This window comes from Silurus aristotelis, assembly GCF_946808225.1.
Source record: "Silurus aristotelis genome assembly, chromosome: 17".
In the NCBI taxonomy this organism is placed as follows: Eukaryota; Metazoa; Chordata; class Actinopteri; order Siluriformes; family Siluridae; genus Silurus; species Silurus aristotelis.
In genome coordinates this window covers 10156951-10179638 of record NC_139590.1, presented here as the reverse complement: position 1 = coordinate 10179638, position 22688 = coordinate 10156951, and the positions used below count along the sequence as shown (strand labels likewise).

At 36.1% G+C, this 22688-nt stretch overlaps 1 protein-coding gene across 1 annotated transcript in view; it reads right to left on the bottom strand.

Annotated features, from left to right (window-relative positions):
* Nucleotides 1-22688, bottom strand: part of igf2bp1 (insulin-like growth factor 2 mRNA binding protein 1) — a 38191-nt gene that overhangs the window by 13786 nt on the left and 1717 nt on the right. The window contains exon 2 of the mRNA XM_083566609.1: nt 22359-22419. Within this exon, the coding sequence (XP_083422735.1) occupies nt 22359-22419 (61 nt within the window). The remainder of the gene's footprint in view (nt 1-22358; nt 22420-22688) is intronic.

The following is a 22688-nucleotide window of genomic DNA, read 5'->3' as shown; positions in this document are numbered from 1 at the left end:
TCAATGCAGATATGAGAGCATTCCTGCAAAATTAAATTGTTAACGTTAAACATTTGATGGCGCCGAGAGCATTTATTAAGAGAATCTAGAGAAAGGCCTTGAGTTATAGTGAACGAGGAAAACAGAAAAGAATGCACCTCTTGAGAAGGGGCAAAGGTGCAGGCTTTTTAGAACACCCAGAAGTAAGAGAAGGGGCTTGTTCAGTTTGCTACGGAGTCATTCTGTGCTATTGTCCTATAGCTGGAAGCAGGGTCAAGCAGCGCATTTCAAAAGATCAGGATTTTGGTCAATAGGCTCGTCAATCAACCTTAAAGATTTTGCGCACAAATCCTAAAGCCAACATGCATAGTGGTATAAAAATAAGTGCATGGAAGAGCTCAAGCTGGAAGATACACTTGCATGTGCATGGCTTTCTTCTGATGTCTATCTCCATTCACAAATCTAAAAACACTTTACACTCTAAGCTCAAAGCCATTTAAAGCCTCGTCATTGATGGTGCAGACATGCAGGCACACACATCCATGGCGCAGGCATGCAGACGCACACAGCCTACGCCCTTTCATGTTACGAGAACATCCAGTTTCACAGTGTGCACATGTGCACTCCTACTCACACCACACTCCATGTGGCTCCCACGTCAACTTGCGGCAACATACACAATGAAGCCATGCATGCATGCACATAAGCAGGTGCATCTTTAAGCAGCCGTTAGGAGAGGCTCACTGCCCTGGAGGCCCATTTGGTAATGAACATACAAGGGAACACATGCATGCAGACCGGTGCCTGGTGCATGATGGGCCAGCCTCAGCTGTTCTGAAGGACTCAGCAGGTTCCACAGTCCATCAGCAGCATGCACACACAGAGACAACATTCCACTGCTCCAAATTATAAACACGCTTTCAGACACGGCCACCGCATGAAGTGCAAACATACACTTTTTTGAACACACCCACTGAGAAAACATTTTTGCCTTCGTTAGTTGAGCATATATTGAACATGCATACACAAACTGTGTGTGTATTTTAATTTTTGTATAATATGTAATATAAAAATGGGTGTAACAGGTACGGTACACAATTCTCGGTTCTGTACGTACCTACCTCGGTTTTTAAGTCATGGTTCGGTTCAACTTATGTACAGTTATGGGGAAGAAATGCAAAACAAAATTGCTTGTAATTTTTTATTAACAGTTTATTATTATTTTTATTATTATTATTATTATTATTATTAACATTTGTGAACAACAGTTACAATTTAAAATAAAATTCCTGCTTGGAACATTTTATCAAAATAAAATAGAATACATAAAACTAATGCAATACACTTATTACATTTATCAAATTAAATAATCAATTAATACAGCACACCTTCAATTGAATAAATAAAAGTAAATAAATGGAAAAAATTTAATTAAACGGTTTACATTTCTTAGACCGCATTTGGGTAATACAGATATATGTAAGTAAGTGTGTGTGGGTGTGTTTTACGTTTAATATTTATATTTCTAAAGATATGATCTACTTCACGGTTCTATTTATTTTAACATAATTTAACAAATGTCTTCATTCATTCCATCCTTCATTCATTCACTCCGTCGATATGAGGAATTGTCAGGAGTTTCTCCTTTTAAAAAAAGATTCTTGAAGCTGTAAATAAAACGCAATATAGAGCTCTATAGAGCCAACGCTATGGATTCTTTGGCGTTTTCATGCATGTGCAGAACAAATCTGTATTCCGGTACGGCGCGAGTAACCACAGTGAAACTGCGCTAACTCTTTTTTTTTTTTTTAATACCCATGCCATTGTTGTGTATGTTTTAAATGTAATAACATATATTTTTTAAATGCATTCGAAGTGCAAGGTTGTGATCCGCCACCTAATTCGTTCATAAGGGAACTTAGATTTTAACTATACATGTGTACCAAACCTGAAGCCTCGTACCAAAAAGGTTTGTTAGAAATAGGTGTATAATTACACTCCTATATATTATATATTCTCTCACACACACACGATTACTAAATACTTGCACAAGTTTGCAATCACAAACAACAGACAAAGTCAGCACACCAGCATATAAAAGGAAACAAACTTTTTTTTTTATTAAAAAAAAAAGCAAAATGAGGATTCAGGATTCCTAACTGTATTGACAAAAAAAATACGACACAGCTGGTAGAGATCTGAGTGAGTGTAATGTGGGAATGTGCTCATCTAATTTAAGGTGTAACGATACAGCAAAATCAGGCTTGTTTTAATATGCAGCCTTTTTTTGACAAGCCTTTTCACGTGCATGTGAAACATGAGGATGAAGCCTTTGAGTTTTCATTTTTACACCACACTCGTTCAACTTCACAACTTCACACGTCCCTCACATTTCTTAAAAGACGACCCCCCCCTCCCCCAACACACACACACACCACCGTGCCCTGTCCCAAACAACATTACAAAATTCACAGTTAAATCTTTTCTCAGCAACACTTAAATACACAGGCATGATAGGGTAAGACATACCATCAGATCTTACACTAAATGCTGGTGAAGTTTAAGTGGCTGGATGTGTTTGCTATTAATGTCATGTACCAACTGTCATTAATGTCAACTATTCTTCCACATCATATTCACCACGAGGTAGAGGAAGAATGTTTACAGAATCATTCAAAGAACAAGAAACACCATCATAATGATTAATTTACGTCAAATATGAATAGTCATGCTAATTGTAAATACTAATGGCTTAAAGCTATTTATTTGAACAGAATGTGAAACTCATGTTTAATATATATGTAATATCCAAAACCTAATTGACCACAATGAAAAGGTTCTACCGTTCAAGTAATTATCATATTGCCTTTATTTAAAAAAAAAAGCTTTGAAGACCATTCTGCTTGACGAACAAACAAATGCAAAGTTACAAATAAATCAAAAAATAAAAACATATGAGCCACATAATAACCAATAACCTATAATAGCGGAATTGAAGGGTGAAAGGTTAGACAGGAAGCAAAGCACACAGGAAGTATCCCAGTCAAGTGCTGTTAGCATAAATCACCCTTTGCCTTGCCACTTCCTGTGAGCCGTTTCCTATTCACCCAATCAGCAGCAGCGTTTAAAAGAGTGAAAGGAGGTACAGGCAAAAAGGCGGGGAGGGGAAGAAAAAAGGGAGGGAGCAAGAAACAATGGGCTTCCAAGACAGAAATAAGCATTCCTACCCCTTCCCAGTCACCCACACACAAACATACTAAGCGTTATTTCCTCCTAGTATACACTAAAGAAAACCACTCAATATAATTCATTTTAATTATTGAATTTTACTGAGCTGAGATCAAAGTTTGATCTGGTCAGCATGCAAAAAGACTGCAGTAATTAATATTTAGTTTCTTCAGTCAATCTGGTGGCAAGAACTCAGTACTCCTGACAGACGTATGCTGCTTTCTAAATATCATAATTATCAATAATTAACCACAATAGTAACAACTTCCATACTAATCTTTGGTGGGTTTTTTTTTTATACAAGAAAAATGTGTGTGCATACAAGAAAACTGTATTAAGTAGTATTAGTTAATACAATCATGTTAGTATAACTAGTATTCTAACTATTATTGCTTAACTCTGATCATGTGGAAAAATGTTTGAAACTTTTAGGGAAAAATAAAGCTAACTAAGAATACATGCAATTGTGTATGCACATTTGTTACCACTTTCATTTGATATCAGTTTTTTAATGGAAATTAAAATATCATACTCCTAGTTTTACTGGTTTTATTTGCATGATCTACACATGTGCTTGGGAAAAACAGTGGTCAGCTAGAAAGCAAGAACACAATTAACTTTTCACCATTAAAATGATACAATTATAATACCAATAAAAACAAGGGGAAAAAAATTAGCTTACGCATTTAGGATAACTAACCTTGCTGTTCCTAGGATTTATTGAATATTTTTTTTATGGTTCTGATAACAAATAAATATTCTACACACACATTTACATACATACATACATACATACATACATACATGTATGTATTATATATATATATAATACATACATACATACATGTATGTATTATATATATATATATATACACATACACACACACACACACACACACACACACACACACACATATACATACATACACACACACACACACACACACACATAATAAAATAATATACTCAGATAAGTGTTTGCTGTAGGGGTGCAGTTGGTGTGAAGTCAATTTGGATAGAACACACGAATCGCATGAGACTAGGAAAATGAGCCCAGCTTTTACGATATTGAGCAAATATGTAGTTGAGTGGACAAGCCCAGCAAGTTCCCCCAGTTCATGCTGGAAAATTCTGTGTGTGGCAGAGGTGGGGGAGGTGATGTTCCTTATAGCCTTATTCCCTCCCTTTCCCTCACGCTTCAAAACAGGAGCCCATGGACGAAAACTCTAAGCTGATTACGGTAAAGGTGAAGAAGGCCAGCTTAACCAGAGGTTCCTCAAGTCAATGAAAACGCTCCCAAAAAGTCTAGTAAGGAAATTGGATCACAGTCCATTATAGTGGTGGGACGGAGGGGCCACACACATACTGATAGTCATCTGAACTTCAGTAAGAACGGTGATCGAATATTTGTGAAAACTATATGATATTTTATTAAATAAAGAAACAGTCACTAAAGAGCTTTAGGTTATCTTCGCGTGTGAATTGGAGAAGGAACTTCGCTAGTCGTCAGCAGCATCCCCTCCCCCTTCGACATATTTCTCTCTTTGCGTTCGTTGTACCTGATAGGGCCGCCATCCCCCACTCGACTCTTTCTTCCGCCCCCGCCCCCCTACCCCACCCCACTAAGAGGTCAAAGGTTATTCCACAAGCTTGGCAATCAGGGCATGCTGATGAAGCATTAAGCCTTTAGAAGCTTAGAAGGTGGAGCCTAAATCACGATTGCCTGCTTTCTACAAGACGACGACGACTTAGGAAGTCTCTCTTATTGTGCAAATAAAATTCACCAAAAATGCACATACTTAACATTGCAGACAAAGACTAGTTTGTCTTTCATCTGCTCATGGTTTTAAGGTTCAGAAACCCTTAAAAATGTATTATCATATGAAAGGAAATCGTATGGGGAAAAAAATAAATAAATAAATAAACTTGTTACATATATGGACATCATCTCTTAGCTGAACTTGGTACTTTGATGAAAACCTTTCAATGAACAACAGCATCATCATTAACAACCTCAGGGTATATGACAACCTGGAGAGACAGACAGCGCTGTTTCTCTCCAAACTACAAAGCTTTGGGGAAATAAGAGCTTGTTCCAAAATCATGACTGCAGCCAAAACTAATTAAAAAGTATGAAGCTAGATGAGAGATGCTAGCTACAACAGCTCTGCAGATACAAGTGTAAACATGCATCAAGTGAAAGGAGGGGATGCTCATTATAATTCTTTTTTACAGGCCAAGACGTTAGTCCAAGTTCCAAAGACTTTAGTCCAACCCGTTTGTGATTGGAAATTGCAGTTATCCTAAATTGATACATTAACAAACTAAGACCTTGAGTATGTCAATGACCTGTAACTACTACAGAAATAAGAGGTTTTGTTTTTTTATGTTTACAAACTGCAGTAGAACAAATGTATATTATTTATTAGTACTTATTTACATTAACAATGGTCTATGATCATTCAAAACAAATTTGCTCTTGGCTTAAAAAGACTTAAAATGAGAAGCATGGCATACATAACACACAGATTTGAAAGGGTATTTTGTAACATTAACCAGAGGGGAAAACAAATTATATATTGCCATGCTTTTGTCAGACAAGAGATGGACACAAGCAGTCCTTATTGTCAATCCATATATCTGTGAGGAAGATTCAGCAGCCACATTTTGAACTCCATAGCCATAAACTGCTAATGGCTAATCTACCAGTAAAAGTGATAAGCTGAGTATTAGCTGAAAATATAAAACGACATACATGATCAGTAAGTCTTTCCCATGCATGAAGACCAGAAAACAAAATTTTATTTTTTTGAACACACACATAAGCTTTATTAGATAGATAGATAGATAGATAGATAGATAGATAGATAGATAGATAGATAGATAGATAGATAGATAGATAGATAGAAAACAATGCACTTTGGTAATGATAACACGTGTTACGAGTATAACACAATTGATGATATTGCTCTGTCTAGTTTTAGACACTTCCACCTTCTAATACTGCACACTGGTGGACATGTGATGTGATAAAAAGTCCAGTAGACTATAATTTAAGGTGGGCCCACTAGCATAATAAACAGTGTGGTAAAATCATATGACCCATACCCAAATCTACAGACATGTACAATTTTAATGTACTATTTAGTGTCCACGGTGAGTACTGTGCAAGGAGAAACATATCTGTAGCACCAATATAATTTATAAAATGTGTTTCTAATGAAATTGTGAGCCGTCACAAATTTGCAGGTTGTTATGTGCACCCCCAATGAGTTGAACATGTCTGCTCCTACGATCACAAATGCTTACGACGGCCATCACATTACAATGAGCATGGTGTAACATGCTCAACTGTGGAATGCCACTGCATTGGTTACCAGTGGGGGTGGAAAAAGAGACTAAGGCCCTTCTGCTGCATTATCATGTGGAAAAAACTCCTCCTTCTCCCTCTTTTTCCCTTTTGTCTTGGGAACTGTGGAATTTGGCATGGTATGGCGCAGAGAGAGAGAGAGAGAGAGAGAGAGAGAGAGAGAGATATCCCCCAATTCGTTTACTTATAGCACTGCCCCTCGACCTTTGAACCCAGATGGGGGAAAACTCAGGAGGTTGAAAGAGCTTAAGGCCAGGTTAGGCCAGGCCAGGATATTATAGGATAGGGGGTTGGGGTTAAATGCAAAAAAACAAACTTTTTACAAAATCACATGAAGCCATATTGGAGACATAAAAATTATATTTTTTGTATAACTTTAGTTATTTTACCTGCACAGTTGAGCCCATTACTGTTCAGTCAAAGTTACGATTGTACAGGTAATTGATGTGCTTTCTTTAACTTATTTAAATGTTACATTTTATGATCAATGCACACAAAGATGCTGTAGATTTGACCCATTTTTTTTTTTTATCCAAATTAATGGTATAAACTGAATCTGATTTAACCCAATCAGCTGGCTGCACTTTATCGCAGGGAGTAAAGAGATCAATGTACCATACATGTGCGTGCGTGTGTGTGTGTGTGTGTGCGTGCATGCGTGTTGTATAGGGGCAGGGGGAGGGGTTATTAGGAGTTGGAAATGTTCTCGTGCGCATGCGCGCTCAGCTCACCCTGGCTTTCCGTTTACTTAGGCGGTGGGTCGGTTGTGGTGGGTGTTGGGTAAAGTACAGGCCGTTAGAAAATAACAATTTCGAATTCCTTTCTTGATGCAAAAAGGGGATGTACCCTTGCTTCGGGTCAAAGTTCACGTTCTGCTGCACACATTGCATGCGCCTTTGCATGAGCAGAATGTGTGATAGCCTGATTTCGAAGCTTCAAGGGGAAAGAAAAAGTACAAACTACGATAAGCCATTGTCAAACCCCCTATCACGTGCTTTTTCAACACGCAAGCAATGCAATCATTAATATACAGCTTTTATTTTTTCACAAGAGGCCACACAGTCGTAACGGACGCAATAGGCGCCAGTTATTTGAAGATTTCGAGATGCACGCAACATTAAACAGAAACGTAGTTCACTTCAGGCCAAAAATAATGTAAGGAATCATATTAAAACAATACACACTCTTCTCTCAGGCCCCGCTGTCTCTCGCGCGCGCCATTTCGTGAGTGTGGCGCGAGAACTAAAATGGCACCGCTCGCTTATTTCACCAGATCTGCATTCTTTCGGACAAAATCTTGCAAAGTCAGCACAAAAATCCCCCCCTCAAAAATAAAATAAATAATTCTAACAAACTAGGTTTGCAAGTGCAAGAATTTTGTAATTATTTGTTACAAAGTAAAAGCTTTTTTTTTTTTTTTTTTTTACCAAATGTATGCATTTGTAGAGTATTGACGCAGTACGGTGTAAAAGCTAAGTGTATATAGGCTTTAGCATGAACTGTATGAAACGTGGTCTGGAACAGCTACAGTGTAACTGCTTTCGAATGCATTTGGCTACAATGAAGTATAAAAAAAATTACGTTAGACTAAACTGGCGCTGAGTATGCTGATTCTGGGTCATTTTTCCTGATTACGGGGGCAAGCGCGCGCGCGCACACACACACACACACACACACACACACACATTTCAGTAATAAAGTATTCGGACAAAACGGATTATTATTCTCCAGGTTTAAGTGAAACAGTCAGCAGGTAGGTCCAGGTCCTCTTGTGGATGGAGATCATCTACACTACACCTTCCATAATGGCGGATTCTAGCATTGATGAGCTGTGATGCACGGTGTTAGCGGAGAAACAAAAAAAAAAAAAAAGAAACCTTACAAATGTCATCACCATCACGATTAACATGAACTATGATCAATATTTCCCATGCATAGAGACTATGAAAAAACACTGCACAGCTGCTCACTAAATGGCGATTCCACAATACACACAGATGCTTTACTTTACTTACACCACTGTATCCCAACACAGGCTAATGTTACTTCATTATTGGAATGATTTAATGAATGAAATTTAGTACTGAGAAACATGTAGCATTTCCACCATGCACACTTAAATGCACTTTAGTTAATAAAGAAGAATGCAACTCGCTTTTATTCTCGGTATTGTTGCTTTCTGATTGCAGTAAAACGAAAAAATCGCCAAAGGGTTAAAAATTACGATCGACATTTCACACACATCAGGCTGCAATACAGGAACTGGTGCATTTTGAACTATACGTTCAGGTAAACGTTCTCGGCACGTGTAAAGCCGGATTTTCGGGTTCTTGGCAACTGAAAAGTTTATAACGTGCAAACCTGAAACGTGACAGAGTGTAGATTAGAACTCAAGGATGTGTGGTTTTTTTTTTATCGTCATTAATACTGTTTGTCTGCCTCTCGGTGCTGAGTCGTTCCTGTTGTTGCTGTTCCAGTAGAAATACACATACAAGGGCTCCACCTGTCTTCACTCCAAATCACACCCTATTCACTATATATTGCCAAAGATCTAACACACTCGTGAAATGAAACAATATAGCCATCTGCATTAGATGTTACTGTCCAAACTAGCCCAGGCCACCCCCTGAGCACCCACAATGCACCATGCAGGTGGAAGGTAACAAGACGCTTCGGCTTCTTAACAAGTCGTCGTCGTCTTTTTTTTTTTAAAGCTCGACTCGTCTTCACAAGTGCAGCCATTCAAGTGGATCAGGTGCATTAGACAATTACCCACATACAAGTTTTTAAACTTTATAGCTCTTTACATTTGGTTTCTTTTTTTTTCTTCACACAAACAGCAACAATAAACCACAATATAAGTAATTATATAAACGTCATCATCATATACAATTAAAAATGATTTCATGTAGCAACAATGTGATCATCCACATCAGGATTTCCCTCTGCCCCGGAGTAACAAGCTAACGAGTAAAGCCGCCATTACAGGATAACGTCGCCGCCCAGTCCCCTGATCTCATTTAAATATCTAAATGGGCATCACTGATTGTGAAATAACACTTAAAATAAATAAACAAATAAATAATGCATTAAAAAGTACTATGTTTGCTTGCCAGTGCTCTTAGATGAACACACACAAAAAAAGTATGTAACTAAATTAACAGCCAATCGAAATTAGAAATCCAAGGTTTGATCATGGACATTAAAATTTCTGCCAATAAATTCGATTTGTTTTATGTAAATATTAGTTTTAAGTTTCAAACTTAAAGCAATGTACCACAGGTAAATCGATTATTAAACACGCGCGCGCCAGTTCGCGAAGAGGCGGCGTCTAATTAAAATGTTTGTCGTCGATTTGCACACGTAGGTTTAACAAACCTAAATAATTAAAAATAAAAAAATAACTCTTTAGCGGATATTTGACTCGAAATGTTGATTTCACCGTGATGACACTCACAGAAAGACCTTTAGGCTGATAGAAAACTGGATCGGAATATATATATATATATATATTTTTTTTTTTTTTTTTTATTATTTAACTAAGAAAAGTAGGTCTAACCTCAGCAGTTTTTGAGAGACAGTCCTGTAAGGGCCGAGCCCCCCCCCAAAAAAAAACACATTAGGAAGAAGTCCTGTGTATTAAGCTTTTAATTTGGAATGTGAATGAACATGTAAAAAAATTCTTGAATGCAAGTCACCTAGAAACAGAAAAAAACGCATTTCGAGAAAAAAAAAAAGCTTTAAAATACCGTGACTTCATGTTTCCACTCAAATGTTTTACACGGTTTATAAAGAAAATGTGTCACAAACAGTGACTTGATAAACACAATATCTTCTGTTTATCATAGAACACATGTTGGAGATACTTCTATTGTGCAATCTATCATATATAATTAGAAATTAAAGTTTCTTGATTCTAATGTTAATTCGTATTAAAAAAAAACAAAAACGAATTTTTGTCGTTTTTATCTTTATCAGGCGTTTTTATTTTTACGCCTGTATAATGGTCCTCTTAAATAGCCAATAAAATGTAGAGCAGTGGCCTTATTATGAGCAGACTATGCGTTTTTGCCAAATAGATTTATTTTTAAAGATAACAGGCCTAGTGTAAGGCAACATAGGAATAAAACCCGAATGCATAGATTAAACCTAACCCAGCACGTATGAAACTATATGGTTCAATGGAAGTGGAACTTCCCCTCAGCCATTTTAGAGTGTATGCAGCCATATTCTCCTGACAACGCCCAATTACCCACAATGAAGCGCGCTCACGTGCGTGTGTGCGCGCTAGCTACTATTCCAGGCACATACAACCATAAGGACTTTGTTTAGCAAGCATGTCAGCACATTACACATCTGAAAGTGTGCATTTTATTCTTATATACATATATATGTGAATGCTACTGCTTTGCATTATGATTGAATGTAGGTGACAAATCATAGGCATAAAAATATTCAAAACACCAATGCTAGAATGAGATTGGGAAAATGCATTAGTCGTTTCCATGTTTCAATATAACACTGCAGGATTCTCTTAATCATTACTGCTCGACTTATGCTTAATCAATAGGATATTAAATACATGGGAAATATACAAGACAGCACTGAATGCTATACTTATAAAAAGAAAGGGGGGGGGGGGGGGTCTTGTTGAATCCGGTGTCTCTGCAATGCTCCAGCATGTACGCAGCGCTGTGCACGCTCACAGGAGAAGGGGAGACCTGCCTTCATTCATAAAGTCACCGAGCTACTCGAGAATACTACAGCAGCGTGAAAGAGGCGGCGCGCGCAATCACGGACCCGCCCACTCCAGACACAGGAGGGAGGGGGGGTGTAAAAGTAATGCGCTATTGAATCGTGTATCCACGTTCTATATACACTACTGCACAGAAATACGTTGCCAGTAGTAATGTCTCTGTGTATTAAGTAGCATCTAAAGAAAATGCAAGATAGATTTGATTATCATTGCATCCGGGAGCTCAGAAACCCCTACAGATTTAGCGCTATATCTGAACCCGAGTGATTTCTTACAAACATCAGGAGGTCCATCGCGTTTGGGCGCATGGGCTTGAAAACAGGCATATAGGGGGTCTAAGAGAATTGGTTGCAAATGTTATTTAAGCAAATCGGTGGTTATGGCTCGTTTGGTTTCAGGAAAAAATACATTCGTCTGCTCTTCATTAAATGGTCTAATCAGGAGGAACCATCAGAAAAAAAGGTTTCTTCTAACCAACATGGTAACTCTGTGTTACAACCTCACCGTGAAGAGACGCAATGAACGAGAACAATGAACCAAAACTCAAGGGCATTTAAAATTTGGGGTGAGATCCGATTAAATCTCCTCCAAAGTATATTAAGACCCTAATTTAAAATCTTTCACCCTTTAAAAATCTCATATCTGACAGAATTGCCTGCCTTATCATATTTATAAATTAGTGTGAAATGTAATAAAAAAAGATAGATAAACACAAAATTATTTCTTAAAACTCTTACTAGTACAAGAAATTGCCCTGATTGAAGCCTCCAAAAAGCCCCGAAAGTAATGTAAGAATACAAATCTTTACACCAAGTGACTAAATCACAAAACCAACAATATTCAGGGGAATTAGTTTTGATCTTATTGAGTGCAAAAATTAAGTGTTATAATTCAGAGCCTCATACTAAATATTTTACAATTATTAATATCTAAAACTACATTTGTTGTTCATTAATAAAATAAATAAGAAATGAGAATAGCCAAAGCCAACTTGGCTAAAACATATAAACAATGATGACAGTCTGATAATCTTTATTTACATTAATACATTCTGTTGAAAATAGATTAAACAAAAAATAAACACTTTAATATTTAAACATCATGTATTGTCTCCAATACATTTTTGGAAATCGCAGACTTGATTACTTTATAGATCTTGCCAACCATAAATAGCACTGATTTACTAAAGTAAAAAAGACAAAACCAACCAGAATTAGTACAAAAAACCCAGACAAGAACCCAGATTTATCATGTTTAAATAAAATACAAAAAAAATTTAATCTGAATGTAAAGAAACTTTTCAATATTTCAGACATTTACACAGAATATTCGTTTCCACTTCTTCCTCTCAATATATATTTCTCCCAAACAGTGTAAATAACCCCATTCTTTAGAATTAATAAATTATTAAAACTAGGGGTTCTTCAACTGAGCAGACTGGAGGACAACTACCAACCCATTCCTTAACAAACTTGTCTTCTTTAATGTGCCCATTCCAGTTTATTCCCCCATGGTAAAAGATCATTGTCTAGCACTGCCTGACAATGTGTCTATTTAAAATTTGCCAGTTAAACCAGGTCTGGAAACAGGATTGAGAAAAATATTATTTATTAAGATAACACTGGTAAGGAAAGTGAAACTTTTGATTGTAATAAAACACACAACAAAAGTTAACATTCCAGTGCACATCCACCATGTTTTCAGCTTTTCAGCTCATGCAGTAATCATGTGAGGAGAACTCATGATTTCATATAGGTCTCAGTAAAGAGGCGGAAGAATTGCAGTATGGGTGGAGGTTTGCAGGCCCTTCCCCCTCTCTATGTGGCTTTAGCATGATCGAGTGTGTGCAGAAGGAGGACATTGCATGATCAGACCAGCACATGCCTGTTTGGAAGCCATGTGACACAAGGGCTCCATTTTAACTGATTACAGCACCCTCCCACTAAGCCTCAAAGATATAATAGCAAAAAGAAGAATTGCAGAGAACAAAAAATACCCACTTTATATTGGTATTTCAGGTCCTATGAAAATAGTACTTGCTTATGTAAATGTGTCAGAGAAAACAAACCATGTATATAGACGAAAACACTTTTTAAGCCATGATACATATGCAAAATAAATTAAATAAAAAATTCCTGAACCATGAATTTTAAAATTTTCAATGCTCCAGTAAAATCTGAAATACTTACAGTAATAGTTTTTGATTTTGCTACAGATCACCATAAAAGCGTTGCACATCACACTGATAGAACACAGCTTGAAGATATTTAGTCAGGCTTTTAAAAGCACAACGTAACAAACAAGATAAAAAAATGTATAATAAAACAATAAATAAATTAACTCAACAAAAAACCCACATCAGTTGATTGAACATTTCCTTGGCACAAGAAGCAGATCATACACTTGATCATACACTACAGACTGATCTTGTACACTAGTCCCTAACCTAAAAAAACAACAATTCACATACTGTTAATTTCGTATCACTGTCATTACACCTGAAATAGGTTGAATATTGTCCTTTATTACGGCGTACTTTATATTTTCTAAAGCAAAGAATTACATAGAACGTTATGCACAAATACCCATTTGTATAGAATCTTTCACCAATGAAAAATAGGTTCCTAAATTTATACTATCATTGTTATATACAATTATATACAAAACTAAACTCTTATGGAAGTAAACAATAGGAAAAAGAAATAAATAGCAATTTATTTACCATTATCAATTGAAATGAAATAAAAAGGGAAAAATTAATTACAAGTAAGAAAAATAAATCTACTTCACTAGTTGCCCTTCTCCCCCCCCTCCCCCTATCTGGCTTAATCTAACAGCTTATCCAATAAAACATAGACACATATACATACGCGCATTATCAACCACAAACAGCAAGTTGGCTTTACAATAACAATTGCTACAGCATCCTATCTAGCTTTTCCTATCATGGATGACAATCCAGAAATTAGTTTATAGACAATTGTTTTTGTTATGTAGTTAGTATAGGCTGTACTCTAATAAACATTTTGCACTGGTTTCATACATTGTTTCAGCACACATTGTTCAGTGGCTGCATTGCTGTGTTGAACCATTTTAAATGTTTTTATTTAAAAAAAATTGTACAATGCATACAATTAAAATAGTGGATTAATAAAAATCCACTTTACTTGAAATCAACAAATGCCACATCCACCCCTTAAAGAAATCAAACTCGCCATTAGCACGGAGGTTCTGAAAAGGCACGTTTTAGATACAATGTACATAAGAAGGTAAAACGGTCCCTCAAGTCCAATTAAGGAGCTTAAGTGGATTTTTAAGGTGCACTATATGTTCAAAACCACGTAACTTAACATACAAATCAAACAGCCTTGAGGGTACTCATATTAGCACCTTCAAATTTAGAGTATTTCCTTTTTTATGAGTATGAAGTCCACATGTCAAAGTAAGCAAAAAAAAAAGCAAGTTTCAAGTAAGATTAAATAATTAATCAGCCCTCTTACCTTTAATGTGTCCATCATTAATGTTTAAGCTATGCTTAGAGAACTTCGACTTCGTTTCCTGAACACTTCCTTCGTTTCATCAACGGTCAACAGCATGCATACAATGCAAGAAGAATGTCTGCATGGAGCTATATTTCTAGTTTGTAGTGTAAATGGAGACACTTTATTAGCAGCTGTCTTCTGTGATCCGGTGATTCTGGTGATTAGTCTACCATCTTATCATATATCTTAATTTAAATATTCTGCAGTTGCACATACATTTCAATCAGAGGTGTGAAATATTGATATATATAAAATTCCTTCACCCAAACTGACAACTAAAAGTTATAGGGAACACAAATAGTGTGTATGAATGCAAATTCCACCGTTGATGAAATTACATATGCATATATACATTATTACATATTTGAATTATATTTCTATTAAATGCAATCATGGTATAACAAAGAATTCTTTGAATGTGTATAGCAGAAATATATAGACACGCATGGCTTTACTGGTAATGTTTGTGCTCAAAGTATCTTATGCATCTTATAACGCATTAAATATATGATGTACATTGTGGCTTTTCATGCAAAGTTTTAAAGACAAATGTGACTAATATGTGACATCATGCTTCCTCAAACATTGCGGAAAAAGAAAATAAGTGAAGCAGAGATTGAGAAAACAACAGAACAGGGTTTTAAAAAATAAATAAATAAATGAATAAAGTAAAAATGTCATTTTAACTGTAGTCTTGATATCAGATATTGTGTACCACAAAGACACCTAAAGCGTGTTTAAACTGGACTGTTTGCAAACTTTTCTCCTGACTGGCTTTGTCTGTGAACAAAAGCTCCAGTACCAGTTTCAGAAATCTGCCAACTTCATTAAGCATTTCAGCATCGGATGCATAATTTAATTACCCGTCATTTTGCATTGCTCAACATATATAGTTTGCTATTAACTAAATTGAAATGCATCTCCATTATATAATTATTATTATTTTTTTTTTTATTAAAATAAAGAATGAATGTTTAGCAATGCGATGTCAATGCAAAAACACCCAAATTTCCAGCCCAAGCAATCACTAAATTTAGTCTATTATAGGACAAACAGTATGTTCAAACTAAATATTCAACCAAATTCTGTCTATTAACCACCACTTTACACATTTTTTTTATAATAAAGATGGCAATGTTCAAATCATCAGTTAAATGTATTGCACAGAGTAAATATATTCCAAAGTAATACAGATAAACCTGGAAGAGCAGAAATACTTTGCTATTAAAATTACAAAAAATCTAATTATATGTTTGCTCTAAACAATAAAAATCAGCCAAAGGCTCATGCTAGTTTGATTTTTCTACCACTTTAACCCTATCTTTAAGGAAAAAAAAAAAAAGACCAAAAATCTATTGTCACATTTAGTAAGTTCTTGGCTTTAAAAGGTCACTTCCTTTTAGTTTTGCTATATGTGCAGCCAAATGTTGCTGAATGTTTTAATGGTAGATGATTTTATTTCTTATCTGAATTCCAGATTTGCATTCTCAGAGGTGAGCGGGCTTTTGCCAATTAATGCATACATGAGTAAGAAATTTTAATAGTAGAACATGTTAGAACATGACATTTCAATACTTCAATAGGTAGAGCATTTCAAATCAGTGTTTGGTAAGAATAAAAAAAAAAAAGTGACTACGCTTCTAACCTGTTGCTGTACTTCATCGACTTCCTGCCACTACCATCTTTTCTCTCATCTATAGGTACATGGTAAAACCTGCAGCCTCTCAGTTTCAGAAATAGAAGTTAACAAAATTTAAGTTCAGTAGGTTCCCTCCCCCTCTTTGACAAGTATTTATGGTGTCTATGCTTTCAGAGAAATGGGATGGGATGGGATGTTAGGGGGGGTCCTAACATCAGTGGGGAAAAATTACCAAGATTTTTTGGGGGACTTTTCAGAAATTATACTTTCTGAACCACGTGCAAAATTACAAGAACTACAGAATCTTGACATTTTTAAATGTGCACTTAATAGTTTTACAAATCTCCTACATAATATACACACACACACTTATTATACATACACATTATATAATGTTCAAATTATATTCATATTTATGTCCCCCACCAAAAAAGTAAATAAATAACTAAATAAAAATTACAATAAAAATCCCCTGGTGATTTATCACCCTTTCCTAAAACTTGGTTTGTGCCCTGCTCCTTTTTTTTTTTTTTACAATGCTTTGTCTTCATTCTTACCCAGTAAGAGACAGTAACAGTCATTTCACTGGTCAGATTTTTCACAACCGGTCATTTATGGCTATTTAAACACACACACACACACACACACACACACACACACACACACACACACACACACACAGTGAATACGTTTGCCATTTGCTCATTTCCGAGCCATAAAATTTTTTTCCTTTTTTTCCAGGACCACCTGTTGGACGTGATGTTCTCTGAGAAAAATTCTCCATGGTCATTCTTCACCAGCCTGACATTCCTCTTAGTAGGTAGAGAAGTAAAGCTGGAAATTTCATTTTACCACAGTAGCTTTGACCTCATTATATACCACTTCTTGTGTTCTAGTTTATATGAATTGAAGCTCAAGATAAGGATTACAGATACATTATAGGCTTCAATTATACTGTGATTGAAAAGGTTCAATGCATGTTTAAGTAGGCACTTGCATACATTCCAAAGATTTAGGGAAGTGAAAAGTTTTCTGCATTTTCTTGGAAGTATAAGAACAAATTCCTAAATTGCAAACACTACACTATTCATAGTTAGGCAGTCACCTTTTCTTTTTCTTGTTTCATGCATTTCTTTTTTTTTTTTCTTTTCTTCAAAATGCCTGCTCATTTGTAACATACATGCTCATGCTATGTTAACGCTGCTTACACAAAACAGCACCTACAGCATATAGGGATTCATCCCACTTAAAAAAAACAAGACAGATAGTTAAAAATGGGGAAGGGGTTAACACGGGAGGAACCTTCTTAAACAGACAGCAGCACAAATTTAACCCTTGCACACCGCCAGCATCTATAAACAAGCATGGAATATACATGTCTCTCTCACTTCCAATCTTTAATTGCTTTTCTTATCCACACCCAAAGCTCCAGTCCTCATTTTGAGACAATCCACAATGGCGAAGAAGGGAAGCCCTGGAGGAAGTGTCATTGTACAACGCCCCTACAATCCTTATCCCCCTCCCCCTTCTCCTCTCCCGTTCCCTTGTTCTGGCAGTTCTTCTTCTCTCCTGAACAAGCAAGCCCCACTGAGAGTCACACTGTTCAAATGACCCAGCTGAAAGCACGCCTACATGTACATTCTACCAGCCTGGTAGCATATAACCACCATATGGAACACAATGAAATGCTAGAAATGCTTTGCCTTTGTATGTGGGTGTATATGCCTGGTGTTCTAGGTTGGTTGTGTGAGAGCAAGAGAACCAGGGAAAGAAAGGAAGAGTGCACATGTGTGCATGTGAGTGAGTGAGAGAGATAGAGAGAGAGAGAGAGAGAGAGAGAGAGAGAGAGAGAGAGAAGAGAAAGAGAGGCCTCTCATGCAACACAGTCAACTGCTTCTCAGAATGTGCACACAGGTGTTCGTGGTTCCTGATTGGTCGCTCCCCCTCTGCTTTAGCTCCTCCCCATGCCTTCTGTAGTACTATGTTCACAAATGGAGATGGAGAGAAAGGAGGGTGATGGAGTGAGAAGAGAAGAGAGAAAAAGAGGGAGGACAAGCAAGCAGGCAATTGCTGTGGCTTAAGACTCCCTTTACCCATTGAAAATTTTTAGCTAATCGTACAAAATATAAATGATTATTGCAGAAGGAACAAATTACAATACTGGTATCATATGCAATCATCTTTCTGCTTATAAAATCACACCATTCACTGCTTGAGCATTCTTTCTAATGTATTGACATTCAAAGTCAAGAATGTAAGATAACCATAGTTATTCCATGGTTTATAACTTTTTTTTTTTTTTTACACTTTTACCAGAAATTACATTCAAACAGAGGATTCCTCGCTAAAGAAGACAGGCTAATAATCTATCAAAAAAGGAAAATGATCAATAATAAAATTTCACCCCTCAAAAAAGCAAAAGAAAACACCACTGTGCATGCCAAACACCATCATGAAGCTTAGTCTAGCACTTGTGCAAATTCTGAGACAGGTTACTTATAATGGAGACCTAGAATTTCAATGATCCCAAGTACAAAATAGCTAAAAAAAAAAAAACTATTACTCTAAAATATTTGTGATCACCGACAAGGGAGCGGCCTTAAAATCACAGCAAAGAAAAACCCATAAATATTCACTTCATCCTACACAATTATCCTTCCTGCAACAACTTACTTTAAAATAATCGTTTAATTGTTACTTTTTGCTTCTAGAAGCATTACAGAAGTACTTTTACAGAGGATTTATATTTTTAAAATAATAAAAATTATATACTTATTAATGTATAGTGTCATACACAAATAAACATGTCTGCCCTCATTTTTTCCTAACTGAAAGTTGCACATCCTCACTAAACAGAAGATTTTATATTTGATGTGTGTAATGAATACAAATAACTTCCGCTGTCAGCATTACAGCTTTTAGTGGAATAAAAAAAGCAAAAAATAATAATAATAAACTCTGGCATAACCAATACCAATACTAATTATAATAGATGGTATATTAACAAACAAACACACTATACAAGTCTGCAACTTGTAATTGTAAACATAGCACTTATTAAATACTAGATCATTTGTCACAATCAGTAGTTATATACATAATAAAGCTGATTAAAGCAATTATTGTCTGATAATGATATGAACTAGATCTTAACACTTCCATGCAAACTGACACTCAATAGATAATGTGGGACATCCCCTCATGTTCCATTTTATTTTTTGAAGCTTTAAGTGTTCATAACAGCTCATGCAACCCTAACATCAGGCATGAAGCATTAAAAGGCATCATACAGGCTTCATACTACAGGCATGTCTTCATTATTTACTCAAAATACTTTTTCCCCCTCAGTACAATAGTCTGTAAAGCACACAATAAAGATTAGGTTCATGTTTGTATGTGCCTGTGCTGTCATTTTTGTGTTAAATGCCTTTCTTTCTTTATTCTTTCTTTCAAAAGAATAAAAAGAAGCCAGTTTTCATTTCACTTTTGAATACCAAGTATGAAGACCCATGTTTCCATACAAAATAGGGATCTCTACTACTTCCTGTGGCCTCCAGCAGCTCTCTCTACCCCACCACCCATACATACACACACGAATATACACGAATACATTTACACTCTCTCTCTCTCTCACACACACACACACACACACACACACACACACACACACACACACACACACACAGGGAACTATGCAGAAATAATTGCAAATATTAAAAACTGCAAAAAGAAATCGTGTTTATATTGTATTTATAACACACACACACACACACACACACACACACGTAAAAAAAAGAAAGAAAAAAAGAAAACAGGCTATATAATAAATCGCATGCAGAAGCACATTTAATAGTAATTTTAATATTTTTAAAAATCCCTTTCATGCGAATTAAGAGGCGCGGACCTAGAAAAGTCAAAATGGCGGAGACAGAGCCGCAATACCTTTGACCTAATTAGCATTCCTCGTCTTCCACGTATGAGCTCCTTGTCCTTTTTTTTTTTTTTTTTTTTTATATACATTGGCTCTAAATAATTCATAAAATGTATTCGATCTAAATGATCACATTGTGTGTATTTAAAAGAAAACACGGAAAAAATAAAATGTGTTTTTCAGCTGTAAAGGGACAGAGTCCGGTAGCGAACACAGAATTATGCCCTTCTACTGCTACTTGAAGAACATAATTAATAATGTTATTGTTGTAACAATTTATTTGCCATCATATCGTGCTGACGTGCGTCTAACAATGAAAAGGGATTTCTATACATTTACACGCACCATCTACAAAGCCTTCTTCTGCCTATGGGGTTTCGCCACACAAGGGCTGTATTGGGCGCCATTTTCTTATTTGCTGACGTTGGATTGCTTGTTCGCAATGATGGCGACCACGTGCCATTCCAACCTGAATTTAAATCCTATTTAATATATATAAAAAAAAAAACGGAACAGAGACACGGCGACAAAATATAGTTTTTGCAAACCAAAATAATTAATGTAGCATGATGTTTTTATTAACAAAAACATTTATGTATATATTTATTTAAAAGACCATAGGTGTAATGGTCCGCTTCCTAATCAATTAGAAATTCATAAAACTAGCCAAACCAAGCAGAAACCTGTGGGCCAAAGCTCATGTTAGATCTTCAGCAGTACACAAAGAAATACTATTTCAGCGCCCACTTTTAAGGCATCTATGCATCAGCATTGAAGCTACAGGCCTACCTGTTTAGTGACACCCACTAGACTTATTGAAATACAGTTTAAGATTTAAAAAAAAAAAAAAGCATTTGTTTCCAGACTGTTCCATTTGCGCACACGTCTAATTGTATTATTTGATCGCGCTACTACAGTACTGCAGGATTCACCGTCGTATCATTTAAATCAAGTTTTTTTTTTTTTTTTGAATGGTTATGCTAATTTTTAACGGGTTGAGAATGGGGTGAGAAAGTGGGCAGGGTGGAGTTTTTTTTTTTTTTTTTATAAACACAGTCCGCCAGGCTATTGGAACATTCTGTCGCGTCTTTCTTTATCGAAGGTGGACCCAGTTCTAGCTTCTGAAAGATCCTGAAGATACATCTTCACAAACCCTACCACCACGTTCAAGTAATCACACACACGACTTCTCACTGCAAGATCTGGACCCAGCGTGCGCATGCATTACACCAGCAAGCCATTCATTTCACGTAGTTTTAGATTCTAGTCACTATTACACGTGTACCATACGTAGTAACGTGAACGTTACTAACACAATGTTTTCAGTGCCATATTAACGCAAATTTTTTTTTTGTCAACAAAACGTTGGGTTATCATCATTCATGCACAACAGCTTAGTTTATGACTCAACAAAAGGTCCTGCGAGGCCTAGGCCTTACTTTAGACCAAGGCCTTTCTTCATGTATGAAACGGGGTAATGAAAGCACTGCAGTAAACGCTAGCAACAACATCGAGGCTAATATAGATTTAAAACGTAAAGAATAAAACCCCCAAAACAGCAGCCGATCGTAAAAAAAGAAATATTGTTGTAAAAGCACGTGATGTACCATTGAGAGCCTATCGTCTTTTGTGCTTTAACTATCAAACCCTACAATGACATTATTAAGCAGATAAATACACTTCTGTCGAAATGGGGAGGAAACAGAATAGTGTTTTGAAACTAAAGTTAAATGCAGTGAGCTGTATTTTATTTTTAAGTCCAATGTATCCACAAATTTGACATTCAAGAAGAAGAAAGCAAAGGGGCGAAACATCCTGGTATGTACCCCACACTCGTATGTAACCCATATAGCACAATGCACACATTCATGTTTGCAGCAAACAGAGCAAAGATTTAAAGTAAAACCAGATACCTTTGTTTCTTAGGGACAGAATGTTCTACTTCAATTCGTTTGCCGTGAAGTTCCACTTTACCTAAAAAAAAAACAAAAAAAAAACAAATAAAAATACAAAATGAGGCCACCGAATCCATTCATTGGTCCTCACTGCATAAGTTGGCTATATTAAATATTTTAAATGCTAGTAAAAAGGACTCGTTACAGCCTAGCTTCGGTTCAGTGTCAATGAAATATTCAGAGAAATCAAAATAAAAATCAAGTACTACCAAACTATTGAAGGCTTTATATGCTCTTATGGGGCTCTTGTGTGAACAAGAAAAAAAAGAAAGTAAGTGATAAACTTTT